The 21,513-nt window shown below is 38.2% G+C and overlaps 1 protein-coding gene across 2 annotated transcripts in view; it reads right to left on the bottom strand.

The window, feature by feature from the left end:
- Window positions 1–16,684: 16,684 nt before the first annotated feature.
- Window positions 16,685–21,513, bottom strand: part of NELL1 (neural EGFL like 1) — an 862,938-nt gene continuing 858,109 nt past the window's right edge. For both annotated transcript variants that reach the window (XM_036862585.1, XM_036862586.1), the window contains 3 exons: window positions 21,217–21,393; window positions 18,699–18,923; window positions 16,685–17,177 (listed from right to left, as the gene is read on the bottom strand). In XM_036862585.1, the coding sequence (XP_036718480.1) occupies window positions 17,127–17,177; window positions 18,699–18,923; window positions 21,217–21,393 (453 nt within the window). In that variant the 3' untranslated portion in view covers window positions 16,685–17,126. The remainder of the gene's footprint in view (window positions 17,178–18,698; window positions 18,924–21,216; window positions 21,394–21,513) is intronic.

The following is a 21,513-nucleotide window of genomic DNA, read 5'->3' as shown; positions in this document are numbered from 1 at the left end:
AACAGAAAGCATTTCCTCTAAGATCAGGAACAAGACAGGGATGTCCACTCTTCCCACTATTATTCAACATAGTTTTGGAAGTCCTAGCCACGGCAGTCAGAAAAGAGAAAGAAATAAAAGGAATCCAAATTAGAAAGGAAGTAAAAATGTCCTGTTTGTGGATGACAGGATACTGTACATAGATAATCCTAAAGATGCCACCAGAAAACTCCTAGAGCTAATCAATGAATTTGGTAAAGTTGCAGGATACAAAATTAATGCACAGAAATCTCTTGCATTCCTATACACTAATGATGAAAAATCTGAAAGTGAAATTAAGAAAACACTCCCATTTACCATTGCAACAAAAAGAATAAAATACCTAGGAATAAACCTACCTAAGGAGATAAAAGACCTGTATGCAGAAAATTATAAGACACTGATGAAAGAAATCAAAGATGATACAAACAGATGTAGAGATATATCATGATCTTGGATTGGAAGAATCAACATTGTGAAAATGACTATAATACCCAAAGCAATCTACAGATTCAATGCAATCCCTATTGGACTACCAATGGCATTTTTCACAGAACTAGAACAAAAAATTTCACAATTTGTACGGAAACACAAAAGACCCCGTATAGCCAAAGCAATTTTGAGAAGAAAAACAGAGCTGGTTGAATCAGTCTCCCTGACTTCAGACTATACTACAGCTACAATAATCAAGACACTATGGTACTGGCACAAAAACAGAAATATAGATCAATGGAACAGGATAGAAAACCCAGAGATAAACCCACACACCTATGGTCACCTAGCCTATGAAAAGAGGCAAGGATATACAATGGAGAAAAGACAGTCTCTTCAGTAAGTGGTGCTGGGAAAACTGGACAGCTACATGTAGAAGAATGAAATTAGAACACTCCCTAACACCATACACAAAAATAAACTCAAAATGGATTAAAGAGATAAAAAGACCAGACACTATAAAACCCTTAGAGGAAAACATGGGAAGAACACTCTTTGACATAAATCACAGCAAGATCTTTTTTGACCCACCTCCTACAGTAATGGAAATAAAAATAAACAAATGGGACCTAATGAACAGTTTAAGCTTTTGCTCAGCACAGGAAACTATAAACAAGACGAAAAGACAACCCACAGAATGGGAAAAAATATTTGCAGATGAAGCAACAGACAAAGGATTAATCTCCAAAATATATAAACAGCTCATGCAGCTCAATATTAAAAAAACAAACAACCCAATCAAAAAATGGGCAGAATACCTAAATAGTCATCTCTCCACAGAAGACACACAGACGGCCAAGAGGCACATGAAAATCTGCTCAACATCACTAATCATTAGAGAAATGCAAATCAAAACTACAATGAGGTATTACCTCACACAAGTTAGAATGGGCATCATCAGAAAATCTACAGACAACAAATGCTGGAGAGGGTGTGGAGAAAAGGGAACACTCTTGCACTGTTGGTGGGAATGTAAATTGATACAGCCACTATGGAGAACAGTATGGAGGTTCCTTAAGAAACTAAAAATAGAATTACCATATGACCCAGCAATCCCACTACTGGGCATATACCCGAGAAAACCATAATTCAAAATGATATATGCACCCCAATGTTCGTTGCAGCTCTATTTACAATAGCCATGTCATGGAAGCAACCTAAATGCCCATCAACAGATGAATGGATAAAGAATATGTGGTACATATATACAGTGGAATATTACTCAGCCATAAAATGGAATGAAATTGGGTCATTTTAGAGACGTGGATGGACTTAGAGACTGTCATACAGAGTGAAGTAAGTCAGAAAGAGGAAAACAAATATTGTATATTAACGCATATATGTGGAATCTAGAAAAATGGTACAGATGAACCAGTTTGCAAGGCAGAAATCGAAACACAGATGTAGAGAACAAACGTATAGATACCAAGGGGGGAAAGTGAGGGGGGGTGGTGGTAGTGGTGGGATGAATTGGGAGATTGGGATTGACATATATACACTAATATGTATAAAATGGATAACTAATAAGAACCTGCTGTATAAAAAATAAATTAAATTAAAATTAAAAAACCCATCTGGTCCTGGATTTTGTTTGTTTGGAGGTGTTTTTCCTTTTACTTATTTAATTTCATTACTGATAATTGGTCTGTTCATGCTTTCTATTTCTTCCTGATTCAGTCTAGGGAGATTGTACATTTGTAGAAATTTGTCCATTTTTTTTTAGGTTGTCCATTTTATTGGCATATACTTGTTTATAGTATTCTTTTATGATCCTTTGCATTTCTGTGATGTCAGTCGTAATTTCTTTTTCATTTCTGAGTTTGATTTGCCCCCTCTCTTTTTTTGTTGTTCTTAATGAGTCTGGCCCTAAGTTTATCAATTATTTTATCTTTCTCAAGAAAGAGTTCTTACTTTCATTGATCATTTCTTTTGTGTATTTTTAAATCTCTATTTCATTTGTTTCTGCTCCGTTATAATTTCTTGCCTTCTACTAACTTTGGGTTTTGTTTGTTCTTTTCCTAGTTACTTTAAATGTAGGCTTGGTTGTTTATATAAGATTTTTCTTGTTTCCTGATTTAGACTTATTTTGGTATAAACTTCTCTTCTAGAACTGCTTTTGCGGCACTGCATAGATTTTGGATCGTAGTGTTTTTGTTTTCATTTGTCTCCAGGTATTTTTTAATTTCCTCGTTGATTTCTACAGTAGTCCACTGGTTGTTTAGTAGCATATTGTTTAGCTTCCACGTGTTTCTGTTTTTTTGCAGTTGATTTCTAGTCTCATAGTGTTGTGGCAAGAAAAGATGATGCTTGATGTGATTTCAATTTTCTTAAATCTTTGAGACTTGTTTTCTGGCCTAGCATGTGATCTATACTGCAAACTGTTCCTTGTGTACTTGAATGTGTATTCTGCTGCTTTTGGATGTAAAGTTCTATATATATTAAGTCCATTTGGTCTAAGTTGTTATTTAAGACCAGTGTTTCCTTATTAATTTTTCCACCTAAATGATCTGTCCATTGATGTAAATGGGATGTTAAAGCTCCCTACTATTATTGTGTTGCTGTCAATTTCTCTCTATATCTTTTAATATTTGCTTTATGTATTTAGATGCTCCAATATTGGGTGCATATATATTTACAATTGTTATATCTTCTTGGATTGCTCCCTTGATCATTATGTAATATCCTTTGTCTCTTTTACAATCTTTGTTTTAAACTCTATTTCATCTGATATAAGTATTGCTATCCTGGTTTTCTTCTGATTTCCATGTTCATGGAATACCTTTTTCCATACCCTCACTTACAGTGTGTATGTGTCTTTAGATCTGAAGTGAGTCTCTTGTAGGCAGTATATAGATGGGTCTTGTTTTTGTATCCATTCAGCTACTCTGTCTTTTGATTGGAGTATTTATTCCATTTACATTTAAAGCAATTATTGATAGTCATGTACTTATTGCCATTTTGTTAATTCCTTCGGTGTTATTTTTCTAGGTTTTGTTGTTGTTGTTGCTCCTTTCTTCTTTTGCTTGTTTCCCTTGTGCTTTGGTGACTATCTTTAGTGTTATGTTTGGATTCTTTTCTCTTTTTTGTGTGTGTATCTGTTATAGATTTTTGGTCTGTGGTTACCATGAAGTTTACATGTAGCAATCTTTTGTGTGTGTGTGTGCATGTGTGTGTGTGTGCATACATCTGTGATTATTTTAAATTGCTGATCTCTTTTTTTTTTTAATTAATTTATTTATTTATATTTTTGACTGTGTTGGGTCTTCGTTTCTGTGTGAGGGCTTTCTTTGGTTGTGGCGAGCGGGGGCCACTCTTCATCGCGGTGCACGGGCCTCTCACTATCGCAGCCTCTCTTGTTGGCGGAGCACAGGCTCCAGACGCGCAGGCTCAGTAGTTGTGGCTCATGGGCCCAGTTGCTCCGCGGCATGTGGGATCTTCCCAGACCAGGGCTGGAACCCGTGTCCCCTGCATCGGCAGGCAGATTCTCAACCACTGCGCCACCAGGGAAGCCCTAAATTGCTGATCTCTTAATTTCAAATGCATTTTAACAACCCTGCATGTTTACTCCCCTTCTACATAATCACTGTTTATGACATCATATTTTACATCTTTTTGTTTTGTTTATTCCTGAACTACTTATGCAGGTATAGATGATTTTACCATTTTTGGTCTTTTAACCTTCCTAATAGCTGTGGCCTTTTCTTTTTTCCTTAAAGAAATCCCTTTAACATTTCTTATAAAGCTGGTTGGGTGGTGCTAAACACTTTTAGCTTTTGCTTGTCTGTAAAACTTTTTTAAAAGTATTCTTTATTGAAGTATAGTTGATATACAATGTTGTGTTAATTTTTGCTATACAACAAAGTGATTCAGTTATACATACATATAAATTCTTTTTGAATATTCCATTATGATTTATCATAGGATATTGAATATAGTTCTCTGTGCTATACAGTAGGACCTTGTTTATCCAATTTATATATAAAAGTTTACATCCGCTAACCCCAACCTCCCACTTCTTCCCTCCCCCAACCCCCTCCCCCTTGGCAACCACCAGTCTGTTCTCTATATCTGTGATTCTGTTTCTGTTTCATAGATAGGTTCCTTTGTGTCATATTTTAGATTCCACATATAAGTGATATCATATGGTATTTGTCTTCTCTGTCTGACTTACTTCACTTAGTATGATAATCTCTGGTTGCATCCACGTTGCTGCAACTGCATTATTTTGTTCTTTTTTATGGCTGAGTAGTATTCCATTGTGTATATGTACCACATCTTCTTTATCTGCTTCTCTGTCTATGGACATTTTGGTTGCTTCCATATCTTGGCTATTATGAATAGTGCTGCTATGAACATAGGGGTGTATGTATCTTTTTGAATTATAGTTTTGTCTGGATATATGCCCAGGAGTGGGTTTGCTAGATCATATGCTAGTTCTACTTTTAGTTTTTTGAGGGACCTCCATACTGTTCTGCATAGTGGCTGTACCAATTTACATTCCCACCAACAGTGTAGGAGGGTTCCCTTTTCTCCACACCCTCTCCAGCATTTGTTATTTGTAAACTTTTTAATGATGGCCATCTTACCAGTGTGAGGTGGTACCTCACTGTAGGTTTGATTTGCATTTCTCTAATAATTAGTGATGATGAGCATCTTTTCATGTGCCTACTGGCCGTGTGTATTTCTTCTTTGGAGAAGTGTCTATTTAGGTCTCCTGCCCATTTTTCGATTGGGTTGTTTTTTTGTTGTTGAGTTGTATGAGCTGCTTATATATTTTGGAAATTAAGCCCTTGTCAGTTACATCATTTGCAAATATTTTCTCCCATTCTGTAGGTTGTCTTTTCGTTTTGTTTATGGTTTCCTTTGCTGTGCAAAAGTTTGTTAGTTTGATTAGGTCCCATTTGTTTATTTTTGTTTTTATGTCTACTGCCTTAGGAGACTGATGTAAGAAAACATTTGTGCAATTATGTCAGAGAAAGTTTTGCATATGATCTCTTGTAGGAGTTTTATGGTGTCAGTCTTATAAATAATAAGTCTTAATCAATTTTGAGTTTATTTTTGTGTGGCAATAGCATGTTTTCTAACTTCATTGATTTTACATGTGGCTGTCTAACTTTCACAGCATTTTCCCATTGTATATTCTTGCCTCCTTTGTCAAAGATTAATTGACCGTATGTGTGTGGGTTATTTCTGGGCTCTCTATTATGTTCCATTGATCCATATGTCTGTTTTTGTGCCAATACCATGTATTGTCTGTTTTGATTATTGTGCTTTGTAGTATTGTGTGAAGTCTGGGAGGGTTATGCCTCCTGCTTTGCTCTTTTTATTCAGGATTGCTTTAGTAATTCTTGGTCTTTTATGGTTCCATATGAATTTTAGGATTATTTGTTCTAGTTCTGTGAAAAATGTCATGGGTAATTTGATAGATATCACATTAAATCTGTAGATTGCTTAGGATAATATGGCCATTTTAACAATATTAATTCTTCCAAGCCAAGAGTGTGAGATATCTTTCCATTTCTTTGAGTCATCTTCAGTTTCCTTTATTAATGTTTTATAGGTCTTAGCATATACATCTTTCACCTCCTTGGTCAAGATTATTCCTAAGTATTTTAGTTTTGGGGGTCTGAGTTTAAAATGTGCGTTTTTTATTTTTTGTTTTTTATATTCACTTTCTGATATTTCATTGTTGGTGTAAAGGAATGCAACCGATTTCTGTATGTTAATCTTGTATCCTGCTACCTTGCTGAATTTGTTTATCAGTTCTAGTAGTTTTTGTGTGGAGTCTTTAGGGTTTTCTATATATAGTATCATATCATCTGCATATAATGACAATTTAACCTCTTTCAATTTGGATACCTTTTATTTCTTTTTCTTGTCTGATTGCTGTGGCTAGGTCTTACAATACTATGTTGAATAGAAGAGTTGAGAGTAGGCATCCTTGTCTGTTCCAGGTTTTAGTGGGAAGGCTTTCAGCTTTTCACCATTTAGTATTATATTGGCTGTGGGTTTGTTGTAGCTTTTATTATATTGAGATGTTCCCTCTATACCCACTTTAGTAAGAGTTTTATCATAAAAGAATGTTGAATTTCGTCAAATGTTTGAGATGATCATGTGGTTTTTGTCTTTTGTTTATGTGGTATATCACATTGATTGATTTGCATATGTTGAACCATCCTTCTGGACTTGGGATGAATCCCACTTGGTTGTGGTGGGTGATATTTTTTTATGTGTTGTTGGATTTGTTTTGCTAATATTTTGTTCAGAATTTTTGCATCTGTATTCATCAAAGATATTGGCCTGGAAATTTCTTTCTTGGTGGTGTCTTTGTTTTGGTTTTGGTATCAGGGTTATGTTAGCTTCATATCATGTCTTTGGGACTGTTCCCTCCTCTTTGATATTTTTGGAAGAGTTTGAGAAGATCAGTATAAGTTCTTATTTGTATGTTTGGTAGAATCTGCCTGTGATGCCATCTGGTCCTGAACTTTTGTTTGTAGGGAGATTTTAATTACAGATTCTGTTTCACTTCTAGTGATCGGTCCGTTCAAATTATCCATTTCTTCTTGATTCAGTTTTGGTGGGCTCTATGTTTCTAGAAACATGTCCATTTCTTCTAGATTGTCAAATTTGTTGGGGTTTTTTTTAGCATCTTTATTGGAGTATAATTGCTTTACATTACTGTGTTAGTTGCTGCTGTATAACAAAGTGAATCAGCTATACATATACATATATCCCCATATCTTCTCCCTCTTGCGTCTCCCTCCCACCCTCCTCATCCCACCCCTCTATGTGGTCACAAAGCACCGAGCTGATCTCCCTGTGCTATGTGGCTGCTTCCCACTAGCTATCTATTTTACATTTGGTAGTGTACATATGTCAATGCCACTCTCTCACTTCGTCCCAGCTTACCCTTCCCCCGCTCCATGTCCTCAAGTCCATTCTCTACATTTACATCTTTATTCCTGTCCTGCCCCTAGGTTCTTCAGAACCTCTTTTTTTTTTTTAAGATTCCATATATATGTGTTAGCATATGGTATTTGTTTTTCTCTTTCTGGCTTACCTCACTCTGTATGACAGACTCTAGGTTCATCCACCTCACCACAAATAACTCAATTTCATATCTTTTTATAGCTGAGTAATATTCCTTTGTATAGATGTGCCACATCTTCCTTATCCATTCATCTGTCGATGGATACTTAGGTTGCTTCCATGTCCTGGCTATTGTAAATAGTGCTGCAATGAACATTGTGGTACATGACCCTTTTTGAATTGTGGTTTTCTCAGGGTATATGGCCAGTAGTGGGATTGCTGTGTCATATGATAGTTCTATTTTTCGTTTTCTAAGGAACCTCCATACTGTTCTCCATAGTGGCTGTATCAATTTACATTCCCACCAACAGTGCAAGAGTGTTCCCTTTTCTCCACACCCTCTCCAGCATTTACTGTTTGTAGATCTCTTGATGATGGCCATTCTGACCAGTGTGAGGTGATACCTCATTGTAGTTTTGATTTGCATTTCTCTAATGATTAGTGATGTTGAGCATCCTTTCATGTCTTTGTTGGCAATCTGTATATCTTCTTTGGAGAAATGTCTGTTTAGGTCTTCTGTTCATTTTTGGATTGGGCTGTTTGTTTTTTTGATATTGAGCTGCATGGGCTGCTTGTAAATTTTGGAGATTAATCCTTTGTCAGTTGCTTTGTTTGCAAATATTTTCTCCCATTCTTAGGGTTGTCTTTTTGTCTTGTTTATGGTTTCCTTTGCTGTGCGAAAGCTTTTACGTTTCATTAGGTCCCATTTGTTTATTTTTGTTTTTATTTCTATTTCTCTAGGAGATGCGTCAAAAAGGATCTTGCTGTGATTTATGTCATAGAGTGTTCTGCCTATGTTTTCCTCTAAGAGTTTGATAGTGTCTGGCCTTACATTAGGTCTTTAATCCATTTTGAGGTTATTTTTGTGTATGGTGTTAGGAAGTGTTCTAATGTCATTCTTTTACATGTACCTGTCCAGTTTTCCCAGCACCACTTATTGAAGAGGCTGTCTTTTCTCCATTGTATATTCTTGCCTCCTTTATCAAAAATAAGGTGACCATATGTGTGTGGGTTTATCTCTGGGGTTTCTATCCTGTTCCATTTATCTGTATTTCTGTTTTTGTGCCAGTACCATACTGGCTTGATGACTGTAGCTGTGTAGTATAATTTGAAGTCAAGGAGCCTGATTCCTCCAACTCCATTTTTCTTTCACAAGATTGCTTTGGCTATTCGGGGTCTTTTGTGTTTCCATACAAATTGTGAAATTTTTTGTCTAGTTCTGTGAAAAATGCCATTGGTAGTTTGATAAGGATTGCATTGAATCTGTAGATTGCTTTGGGTATTAGTCATTTTCACAATGTTGATTCTTCCAATCCAAGAACATAGTATATATCTCAATCTGTTTGTATCATCTTTAATTTCTTTCATCAGTGTCTTATAGTTTTCTGCATACATTTCTTCTAGGTTGTTGAATTTGTTGACATATAATTGTTCATAGTATTCCCTTAGGTTTTTTTGTATTTCTGCAGTATCAGTTGTTATGTCTCCTTTTTCATTTCTTACTTGTTTACTTAGGTTCTCTCTCTTTTATTCTTGTTAATCCTGGCCTGAGGTTTTTGTTAATCTTGTTTATCCTTTCAAAGAACCAGATCTTGCTTTTACTGATTTTTTTTCTATTGTTTTTTAAATGTGTATTGTATTTATTTCCTCTCTTATCTTTATTTCCTCCTTCTGCTGACTTTAGGTTTTGTTTGTTCTTCTTTTTCTAATTCTTTTAAGTGGTAGGTTAGGTTGTTTATTTGAGATTTTTCTTGTTTTTTGAGGAAGGCCTGTATCTGAACTTCCAAGAACTGCTTTTGCTGCATCCCATAGATTTTGTGTGGTTGTTTTCATTTTCATTTGTCTCAAGGTATTTTTTAATTTCCTCTTTGATTTCATTGTTGACCCACTGGTTTTTTAGTAACATGTTGTTTAGTCTCCATGTAGTTGGTTTTTTCTCCTTTCTTTTTCTGTGGTTAATTTCTAGTTTCATGCTGTTATGGTCAGAAAAGATGCTTGAGATAATTTCTATACTCTTAATTTTGTTGAGGCTTGTTTTGTGCCGTAGTATGTAGTCAGTCCTAGAGAATGTTTCATGTGCACTTGAAAAGAATGTGTATTCTGGATAATTTTGGATGTAATGTCCTGAAAATATCAATTAAATCTAACTGTTCTATTGTGTTATTTAGGATCTCTGTTGCCTGATTGATTTTCTGTCTAGAAGATCTGTCCATTGATGTGAGTGGGGTGTTAAAGTCTCCTACTATTATCGTATTCCTGTCAATTTCTCCCTTTATGTCTGTTAGTATTTGTTTTATGTATTTGGGTGCTCCCATATCATGTGCATATATGTTGATGAAGTGCATATATGTTGACAAGTATAAAATCCACTCCTGGAGTCCAGGCGGGCAGTGGCTGTTCATGATCACCCCTCCAGCCTGTGCAGGAGGTGTCCTGACCTCTGTGAGCATGCACATATGTAAAAAGGCTACAATGACAGGTCCTGCCCCCCCAACGCACCCCCGAAGCAATGGCACCGGCATCTAAGGCAACCTGGGCTTCCTCTATGTACACCCTCAGTTGCAGTCATACCAGATTCCAGCCCTCACAGGCCGTTTCTGTATAGTCAACTCCAGTCTTCTCCCTGGGTCTGATCTCCAAAGCCTGAGTTCCATCACCCAGCCCCCACCCATACTGGTGAATGAGTGTCTCAAGCTGGGGAGTGCAGGGTGGCAGCACTGACCATCTGTACAGTCCTCCCTCCACTCTGGCTGCTGTGTTCTCCTCTGAGGCTCTGAAGCTCTTCTTCTGTCCCAGACAATCTCCCTGCTGGTGAGCGGGCTTCCCAGGGTGCAGGAACCTTTCCTCTTTCACAGCTCTCTCCCAGGGGCGCAGGTCCCATCCTGATTCCTTTCTCACTTTTTTTTTCTTTTGTCATAACTGGTTATGTGGAGATTTTCTTGCCCTTTCAGCAGTCTGAGGTCTTCTGCCAGCATTCAGTAGATATTCTGTGAGGATCTTTCCATGTGTAGATGTATTTTTGACGTATTTGTGGGAGGAGGTGAACTTCATGTCCTACTATTCTGCTGTCTTGATCACATTCTTGTCTGTAAAACTTTTGATCTCTACATGAAATATGAATGAAAGCCTTGCTGGGTAGAGTATTCTTCGTTGTAGATTTTCCTTTTCATCACTTTAAATATATCATGCCACTCATTTTTGGCCTGCAGAATTTCTGCTGAAAAATCAGCTGATAACCTGATGGGAGTTCCCTTATGTGTAACTTGTTACTTTTCCCTTGTTGCTTTTAATATTCTGTCTTTAATTTTTGCCATTTTAATTACAATGTGTCTTGGGGTGGCACTTTTTCGGTTGATCCTATTTGGAACTTTCTGTGCTTCTTGGACCTAGGTGTCTGTTTGCTTTCCCAGGTTAGGAAAGTTCTCAGCTACAATGCCTTCAAATATGTTATCTACCCCTTTCCTCTCTCTTCTCCTTCTGAGACCTCTATAATGCAAATGTTAGTATGTTTGATGTTGTCACAAAGGTCTCTTAAAATGTTCTCATTTCTTTTTATTCTTTTTTTTTTTCTGGTCAGGTTCAGTGATTTACATTACTCTGTCTTACGGCTCAGTGATCTGTTCTTCTGTATCTTCTAATCTACTCTTCATTCCTTCGAGTGCATTTTTTATTTCAGTTATTGTATTCTTCAGCTCTGTTTGGTTCTTTTTTATATCTTTTCTTTGTTAAACATCTCACTTTGTTCATCCATTTTCTCCCAAGTTCTTTGATCATCTTTACAATCATTACCTTGAACCCTTTATTGGGTTGATTGCCTGTCTCCACTTCCCTTCTTCTTCTGGGGTGGTTCTTCTGGGGTTTTATCTCATTCCTTCATTTGGAATGTGTTCCTCTCACTTTTTTTTTTGCCTAACTCTCTGTGTTTATTTCTGTGTATCTGGTAGGTTGGTTATGCTTCCAAATCTTGGAGAAGTATCCTCGTGTAGGAGATGTCCTATGCATCCCAGCAACATGCTTCCCTTTGGTCACCAGAGCTAATACGCTCTAGGTGTGCTCTCTATGTGGGCTGTGTGTGTCTTTCTCTTGTGGTGGGTTGACTAGTTGGGTGGTCTTGTAGGCATGACTGGCCTCTGGTCCAGTTGGTTGCCAGGCCTTGCCTTGTGCAGAAGCTGCTGTCACTGGTTGGCAGGGCTGGGTGGCTGATAAACCCTGGCTACTGCTGGCTCACTGGTGGTCAGAGCCAGTTTCTGGGGCTGGGTGGTTGTGGGGCTAGGATTCCAGGGTCTAGTGTTGGCCTGCTGGGGGGTGGGGTTATTTCCTGACATGGTTGGCTGCAATTTCCTAGGTGTCCCAAAGCTAGTGCTGGCCCACTAGTGAGTGACGCTGGATCCCAGAGCAGCTGGCTGAGAAGATCAAGGTATCTCAGAGTTGGTGTTGGCCTGCTGATGGGCAGGGCCAGAACCCTTGATGTCCTGGGGCTGATGATGGGCTTATGGTGTATTGGCTGTGTCCTGACAGGGCAGGCTATGGGGCTGCAGTGATCCTAGGGCTCACGTCCACCTGCTGGTGGGAAGGTTTCAGGCTTAGCAGAATCTGGGACTGATTCCCACCCACTTGTGGGTGGAACCAGGTCCTAGAGTCTCTGGGTGCAGGGCCCTGGGTGTCCTGAAGCTGGTGTTGGCCCACTGGTGAGCAGGACCAGGTGCTGACACAGCTGGCTTCAGGGTCCAGAGTGTCCCAAAGTTTGTGTTGGCCCACTGATGGGTGGGATGGGATCCCATGGCAGCTGGCTGAGAGGCCCAAGATGTCTCAGAACTGGTGTTGGTCTGCTGGTGGGTGGGACCAGGGCCGAGAGGTTCCTAAGGCTGGTGTTGGTCTGCTGGTGGGTGGGACCAGGGCCGAGAGGTTCCTAAGGCTGGTGCTGGCCTTCTGGTAGGTGGGCTGGGTCCTGCCACTGTAGACCACGAGGCTGTGGTGGTCCCAGGGCTGGTGTCTGCCCATTGGTTGGGTGGAGCTGAGTCTCAGAGTCTCCAATTATAGGGGGCCCTGGGGGTCCTGGAGTTGGTGTGTCAGCCTGCTGGTGGGTGGGTCTGGGGCCCTGGGGGTCCTAGGGCTGATGCCTGCTCACTGGTAGGCAGAGTTGGGGCCTAGGATCTCTGGCTGCAGAGCTCTAGGGGTTCCTGGGCTTGTGCCTGTTAACACTGGTATTTGGGGCTGGGTCCCTTTTGTTGACAGGGTCAAGTCCTGGGATGGCTTGGGCTCAGGAGGTCTTAAGGCAACCTGCCTGCCAGTGGGTGGGGCTTTGTCCCCACCTGGCTAGTTCCTTGGCCTGAGGCATCCTAGTACTTGTGTCTACAGGCTGGCAGACAGGGCAAGGTCCTAGTGCTAATAAGCTAGCGGGAGGATTCCTAAATGGCACTTGCCAGCATCTGTGTCCATGCAGTAGAACAATCTCCAATAAATGGCTGCTGCCAGTGTCTACATGCCTAGAGTGAGTTCCAGTTGCCTCCTGACTCTCTAGGAGACTCTCCAAGATCAGCAGGTAGATCTGACCCATGCTCCTCTTAAATCAATGCCTCTGCCTCGCATCCTGGACCATGTGAGATTTTGTGTGCATCCTTTAAGAGTGGAGTCTCTATTTCCCACAGCCCTCTGGGTCTTCTGAAAGTAAGCCCTGATGGCCTTCAAAGTCAAATGTTCTGGGGGCTCCTCTTCCCGGTACAAGACCTTCAGGCTGCAGAGCCTGATGTAGGGCTCAGACCCATTGCTCCTAGGGGAGAACCTCTGCAATTGTAATTATTCTCCCATCTGTGGGTCACTCACCTGGGGGTATGGGTCTTGACTATACCACAACTCCACCCCTTCTACTCATCTCTCTCCTTTTTTATATCTTTAGTTGCAGCAGATCTTTTCTGCTAGATTCTGGTCTTTCTTGTCAATAATTGCTCTGCAAATAATTATACTTTTGGTGTGCTTATGAGAGCCAATGAGCTCAGGGTCTTCCTACTCCACTATCTTGGCCTGAACTCATGATTATCTTTTAATGTCATCCATTTAGAAGGAGTAAAAAAAGCTCACTTGAAATTGAAATTTGAAAAAACATTTCAAATCATTACCAGGATGGCAGAGGGAAAACCAGGGTGGATTGGGTGGTAGTTCTAGGTCTATAACAAATTAATTATGAACTCTGGCCAATCACGTAACATCTGAGTGTTGGTTTCATTTGCAGAAGGGAAGGTGATGGGTTGGTCAGTGGCTTTTAAGCTATGCTCTCTTGAAGTCTGTGAGTTGTGGTGGGATATATGAAGGTATTCCAGTTCTCCAACCCTTGCTCCAAGCAGAGAAATTCTGCTTTTATCTGATTTTTATAGCAAAGCACTGAATAAATTTTATTTTTAAACAGGTCTTATTGCTTAAGAACATTTGAAAGCCACTAGAGTGGGTTGTTTCCACCATCCCATGATAACTTATTGATACTATAAAAGATTATGAATTTAATTTTTTAAATAATTAATGGAAAACCGACCCTATGCAAGGCACTATGCTGGATGCTAGAAAATGAAGATTGTATGTAGTCTAGCCTTTTGCATAATACAAGGAAAATGTACATTAAGTCCATAACAGTAACATTAATGTAGAACTAGAAAGCTCAGAGGAGGGGAAGCTCTGAGACTAAATAAATAAACAAACATACACCTAGCATATGAATATATATTAAGATATATGCATTATCAGTTGCATATAAATATATATAGATTATAGATATGGTACCTATATATAACATATATGATATATGTGTATATATATTTCATATGCAACCTAGAAGGAAATGAGGCAAAATTTATGTTTAATTGATGTGTCTTGTTAGTATATAGGACTTTCATCTCCCTTCATATTCTACTGTCCTGAATCACAGTGCTTTTACACTATTGAAAATCAGAGGGTAGCTACATAATTGCTTATGTATTTATCATTGTTTCTTACCAATGTGTATGTTATACTTGAAGACAATGGTTATGATCTGTAAGGAGATATGTTTGTCAAACACTTTTTTTGTTCATTAAATGCATAGCCATTTCACACTGTAAATCACAGCATGAGACTTAAGCACATTCCATCAGGAGGTTTACCACACTTTTAAAAATAACTTTTCAGTTTCTGGCTGGAGAAGATATTTCAGGGAGTAATTTATTTCAATATGATCCCCTAATGGATTCAGAGATTGTCAGCACCTTCTAAAGGCCCACATAATGGTGATCTTTAAAGTAAAAAGTATTTTGTTCATCTTTTTATTTCCCCAGCTCAGCACAGTACTTTATGAATAAAGTACTCAATTTTTTAATAAGGAAATGTCATCAATTATTTTATAGGAAGTAAAACCCCGTATAGATAGGAGCTGGCAGTAGTTTAAATTGTGTTACTAAATATCAATAACATTTTGTCATCACGTTAGCACGGATTAAATTTAACTGAAATGAAAAGAAGAAAATACTGAGTCTTATGATTGTAGTTGTGAAACACCAGTATTTTAGGATGAGCCATCAATGCTAATGGCTCTGCAACAAAGTATGAATATGTACAGATTCAATGAAAACTGTTAGATTCTGGAAATTCCTTGGAAAAAATGGAAACGCACATTCTAAAATACACACCAATGTTCAGTCATCACTTACACCAGACGTTGGCAAGCGTTTTTGTAGAGGTAAGATGGTGATATTTTTGGTTTTGCGTCTTTGTTGGAACTACTCAGTTCTGCCACTTTCTTCAGCAGTAGAGAATATATAAATGAACGTGCATGGCTGTGTTCCAATGAAATAGGCAGATGTCCGGATTTGACTCAAGGGACCATAGTTTGCCAACCCCTCACTTATACAGCCACAAATGATTCTTATAAATGTCTTTGTTTTTCCATTGAAAACTGACAGGTATTTTTTAATGGAGGTGCCATAAATATTTTCTAAATAATCATTTTCAAAATCTCTGTTCCAAGATTACACTTAAAGAATTAAAATGGAGACGTGTTCTAATTTACCATACTATAGCAGTAGTTGTCAAATATAGTTTTAACTGCTATATCATAATTTAGCACATGAAATTGATCTCATGTAGTGAATTGTAGTGAATTTGATCTTCACAAAAATACTGACAAATATCAATAAATAAGTAATCTGAACTTGTAATTTTTAATTATTAATTCTATTAATATTTGGGACTTAAAATATATTTAGCATGACTGACTTAACAACTTAGGTCTTTGTCTTGATTTTGTGAACAAAATTTCATGAACCAACTTGATTCAGAACAATGATGAATTCAGGAGACTTAGGTATTACAAACCACTAAGATGTGGTTCACTTGAAAACTACAACTGTTTTAATTCTCAGCTCAGATATAATGTCATTTGCACATTTTATTCATTTTATGTAACTCAATAACTGCCATCTCTTAAAAATATGGTAGTGGCTCAAATGAAAACATTCACTGTTCTAAAATAACTACTGAGCATACAAACAGCTTTCTTAAAAGCGTATCCTCTACTATATGTGATGTGGCATGATTTAGTAGAAAATATCATTGGACAGGCATCAGGAGACCTGGTTATCAATCCCAATGTGTTATAAATCAACTAGATCTGAACAAATTGGTTGACTGGGATACATTAATTTACTCTAATGTAGGAATAACACCATGCACCTCTCCTATAGTGACAACTTGTATTAAAAAGCATGGAAGTCCCTCGTAAGTAAGTATCAAATACTATATAAAACCGATGCAAGGATACTTTCTCTTTCAATGCCAGAAAAGTCTGCAAGCATTGCTGCTTCTAAATTGTGGCTTAAGATTTTGTTTCTTTTGTTTGTAAGAGGGAGGAGAAAGTTCCTTTTCAAATAATTATTTATGTTTGTGGTCTTTCCCCTCTTTAACATATCATAATTGCTCTCAGCTTGCGTAAGCTGAACAAGTGGGTGTCTAGGTGTGTTCAACAGTTTGAAATGTAAGTAAGAGGCAGTTAGGCTCTACGTACACATATTAATACATTTCACAGGAATCTCAATACTAAGTATTCAGTGGATGGGACAAAAATCACAACAGGCAACTTTATTTGTAGAATTTGATCCAAAAAATCCAGAAAAAATAAACAAAAGGAGCTGGGTCTCTATTATGTTTGTTAGTACACAAAATAAACAAAAAAATACATCAACATTTACCATGAGATCATTTAAATGTGTCTGCAAATGATCTGATAAGGGAAACGTGATTTACAACATGGGAAACTTTTTTTTTTTTTTTTTAAACAACCATAGACTTAAATGCACTGCACTGTAGGTCACCTAGACTAGGTTAGCAAGAATGAGCAATGTGGTAGGTCCAAAAGGCAACCCCCAAACACCTTCCTTCAGTGGAAACTTTGGTAATTGTCTGTGGTTAAAAACAAAAAACAAAAAACACCAACTCCTGTTCTTCATCATGTTGGATGGTTATTTTGTCCATTTTTCTCCCGCGATGATGAGTCCATTTTAAATACTTCAATTATTATGAAGACACTCCAAATCCACAGAACAGCAGACACTTCCATTCTGTGCATCAAGACACAAGCATTAGCCAGTGAGACATAGAATATAAATCAATATGTAGTGTCCACCTTTATATTCAAAATGACCATCTACGTATTGAGACCAACTCCATGAATGCTATAAAAAAATTACTAGAAAAATGCCAGAGTAGGAGTTGAAAGAAAGGAAGGACTTATGAGACCCTTCAGGGTCCCTCTTGTTGGCTACTGCTGGCAGTGCAACTTCATACAACCCTGTCTGAGCTCAGACCATGTTTGTTTGAGACTCCTCTGTATTTCCAAGTTGTTTGTTTACACAACTTATTCACTGGACTTACTCTAAATGAGATTCTTTCCAAAAATAACCCCCTGAAAGATAAATTGCCATTAATAATACTAGTCAAAAGTACCAAAAGAGCCTGAAAATAACTCCAAAATGGCTTACAGAAAGGTGGGCATATTAGGAGTAAATATAGACTATCTCATGGTGACTGTGAAGGGGATGGTACCTATCAATTTTGGGGACTTCTTCATGAAAAATCAATTACATGTATTAATGTAAATATACCTTTATAATCCTCCTAAATGAATCTCAAACCTAATCTCAGAGAAATAATACTAAATAACATAGGTCTTCACATCTGGTCATTGTGTCTGATGGGGCTGAAGGTACAATGGGACCATGACTCTTGTTATATGAAGCTTGATGTCCTTTTTGTATTGGGGCTGCATTTTAAGATGGTACTTTTCAGGAAAGAGAAAAGAATCCACATTTAAAAGCATAAAAAGACAAGTTGGGATCCTTCCACTGATGCCTGAAGCTGAGCCAGGGTTTGATAGAATTGAATGGACTAATATTTTTAACATGCTTAATCATGGGAATCTTAAGCAGATGTTTCGGCAGAAATTTGACCCTGCCTAACCCTTGCTTCAAGTTGACTACAGTCATAGCTCTTCATAAGCTTTGAAGGTAGGAAGGGGTCAGTTTTAAAAATATGTCATTAATTTTAATGACATATGAGGATGCCTCATGGGAACTCCTCCAAAAAGATAGGAAAATAATCACAATGAATTAAATCGTGCAGCAAGAGCTTCAAGTCCCTGCATTAGGTACTGTGATAATTAAACAAAGCAAAAACTTCATAGATTTATAGAACACTTTCTTCTAACATTGGCAGTTTCATGAAAGAGCTTATAAAAATTTCCAGGATGAAAAAAGATTTTTTTTTTTTTTACTTTTTAATATGCAGGTCAAAATAGCTTAAATCAGCCATAATTGGGCCTAATGCAATTGTTTAAATCCTGTATCTTAAAAGGCAAAAGAGAGGACTATTTTATTCCATGGTCATCATTTGGAATTTGCCTTAATACACGGTCCAGCTACAATCCATTCAGACAGATTAACCTCTGGTGAGAAGCAAATGCCTGCCTGTGTTTCCACCATGCCCCTTGGAACCTGTGCATTCAGAAACATCAGGAGTGGACCTCCGGCAGGTGTTCTCTGGCAATGGTTCAAGGCCTGGTTATCCTCAGGACACCCGATTACCTTGCATTTGCAGGTTGTGCAGGGAGATCCAGTCATTGTCCACACTGAGCCGCTAAGCCTAGAGAGGCCATAGCTGTCCAGGCAAGTTTTTCTGATGTCATAGGCGATGTTATCAGCCAGGCAGGGGTCACTGACACAGCGGGGACAACATTCCCCTTCCAAGAGGGTTGTGTACTCACAGCTCAAACTGGGGCAAGTGAGCGGCCAGCAATCTACCTCCCCTTCCTGTGGAGAGAAAGCCAAAATGCTTCATCATTGACCTTATGCACAATCCTGTTGCCAAAGTCCCAGAGGGGGAAATTCTCAGGAATCTCCATCCCTGTCCTCACTGACTGTTGCTACTTTAGCATCATTATGGGTATGATGTGTTTCCTCCTTGAAGAACAAATACAGACATCACCTCCTCCAGGGTGCTTTTGCTGACTGTCTATACTGTAGCCACGGAAAGAGTTCGGTCCCATCTCTGTGTGCCAATGGGAACCCAAAATTATTTTTATCGTGAGACTTATCATAATTATCAATACAATTCCAGATTACGTTTTGAGCTTTCAGGCTTTGGGCTTGTTCCTTTATCTCCCTGATGCTTAGCACAGTTCTGGTCAATAAATGCTAAGCAAATGAACAAATAGATGATAAGGTACTGAGCTAGTGTGTAATAAAGAGAAATCTATTTCTCTTAAGGTCAAAGAGGAACTTAAACCACTGTACTATTTCAATAACAACATGCACTGAGTTGCTTATATTGGATTTAAAATTGAGGTTGGGCAATATCAGGAGAACAATTTCATATTGGTTTTGAATGTAATGTCTGGCTAGTGACACATCCCTAATATGTAGTAAGGTTTACAGTTCAGACAGAACCTCCAAGTATTCCAGAATGTGGCCACTGTGCCTCCACTGAGCTGCACATAGTAGAGACTACTACCTGTGTAGCCTCTTCCGTTATCATGGCACTCATTATAATTTATGCAAATGCATGCCTAATTATTCAGTCAGCTTCACAAGACTATGGCCTTTGGTCAGCTTCATGATAGACCATGTCTGTCATGCTCATTGTTATATCATCCAGAGTCTGGCACACGCAAACTATTGATACTTATTAAATATAACCCACTTTATTCTCAAGTCATTATTAAGTTACATTCAGCAGCTTCAGTTCTCCCAGGAAATAATAACCTTAGGGTCTGGGGATGAGAGAGGATACTCTTTTGAAATTCTATGAAAATATCATGTCTAAAATTAATACCAATTTTTCTGAGTGCCTGATGATTGGCTTCTTCAAAGAGAAATGTAATTTTCCAGACTGATATGGAACCTAATTCTATAGTTGTGTTGGGTTTGTCTATTCTTGAATGGGAGATGTAAAAATGGCTATGATTTGAATATATCTGAGTTATACTCCTCAGTATTAGGAGTGATTAAGAAAGATTTGTTTCTATTAAGATTATCTGCACATTCGCCAGGTGACTTTAGAAAATCCAATAGAAACTTACAGCCAAATTTTTCTGAATGCCTGTTTTTATACAGTATCCATAGACTGAATCATTAATTTTAGCAAATGTTAGATTATGGAACACAGCTAACAGTTTCCATTACAAGTTGACTTAGTTATGACTTAGCTCCACTGGCTGTAATTACCTCAGAGATGGAACATCATATTCACTATGATAATGTGTCTTAACAGTCTTTGCAACATTAGAAATCTTTGTTTGTGTTATATAATTTTAAACAGAAAGAACCAGGTCCAGAAATTAAGGTTTTTCTCTGGACTTTCTCAAACCTGATTCTATCATTAGTATCCCCATATTAAGATACAAAATAACGTTCATTTTTCTACATTAAGGTTTAGCACCGGAAACAAATTTTTCAATCTAGGAAATATGAACAATAGTAACTATTGTGCACTAAGAACCTTCTATGTGTCAAGTACTACACTTGCCTTTCACATAACTCTGATCTTCACAACAGCCCTGCAAAATAGGTGCCCATCCACTTGTGTACACTGAAGGAAAGAATGATCACGTAAAATGTTAGGACTTGCTCAAGTTAATTACACACATCTTGCATGTGGGAGAACCAGGACTGTCTCTATGACCTAGAATCAATATCAATCCCTGATATTTCTACTATGTTCAGCTATCTCTGATATTGAAACCTTTAATGGTAATGTCCCAAGAAATGAAAGATTTGGCTCTGTAAGAACTACAAGTCCCCATCAAGGCTTTGAAAGCTTTCTATCATGTGGGGAATTTTATTGATCTGGAGTGGCTAAAAAGTAGCAACTGTAAACTAACTTGGACCAAATCTGTGCTATAAATGTCCTTTCTGTCTTACATGGTGTTTTAAATAGTAGAATATGAATGTCTTCTGGAAGAACATATACCCCGTAATTAGCCACAGGACCCACAACTCCCTGCACAGTATCACAAATCGCAGGAAACTAAAGCCCACAGGCAACTGAGCTTGTAAACCCCTCCAGAATATAAAGGATAACACACTCTAAAGGAAGCCAACATACCAGACACCGGCACTGCTGGCAGCTGTGAGTCCAGTTGTCTCCACTACGATAGAGCTTGTGTCCATTTTGATCTAAACATTGACTTGTGACCCTGGTGTCACACTCTGGGCAACAGAAAAGGTCAACGCTTGGATTCTGGCAATCACAAGCTGTCCGCCGGCAGAATATCTTTCCATCCTGTTTAGAAATGAGGTTAAGGAGGCTTCATCATTAGGGAAACGATAAGCTGCCCTATGGAAACCAAATCTTATAAACACTACAGAGCACATAGGAAAGATTTCTAGTCAAAGTGCTCCC

Source organism: Balaenoptera musculus, chromosome 8, assembly GCF_009873245.2.
Source record: "Balaenoptera musculus isolate JJ_BM4_2016_0621 chromosome 8, mBalMus1.pri.v3, whole genome shotgun sequence".
NCBI classification, from domain to species: Eukaryota; Metazoa; Chordata; class Mammalia; order Artiodactyla; family Balaenopteridae; genus Balaenoptera; species Balaenoptera musculus.
Note: the sequence above shows the minus strand (reverse complement) of the source record. Positions and strands in the feature narration are given on the sequence as shown.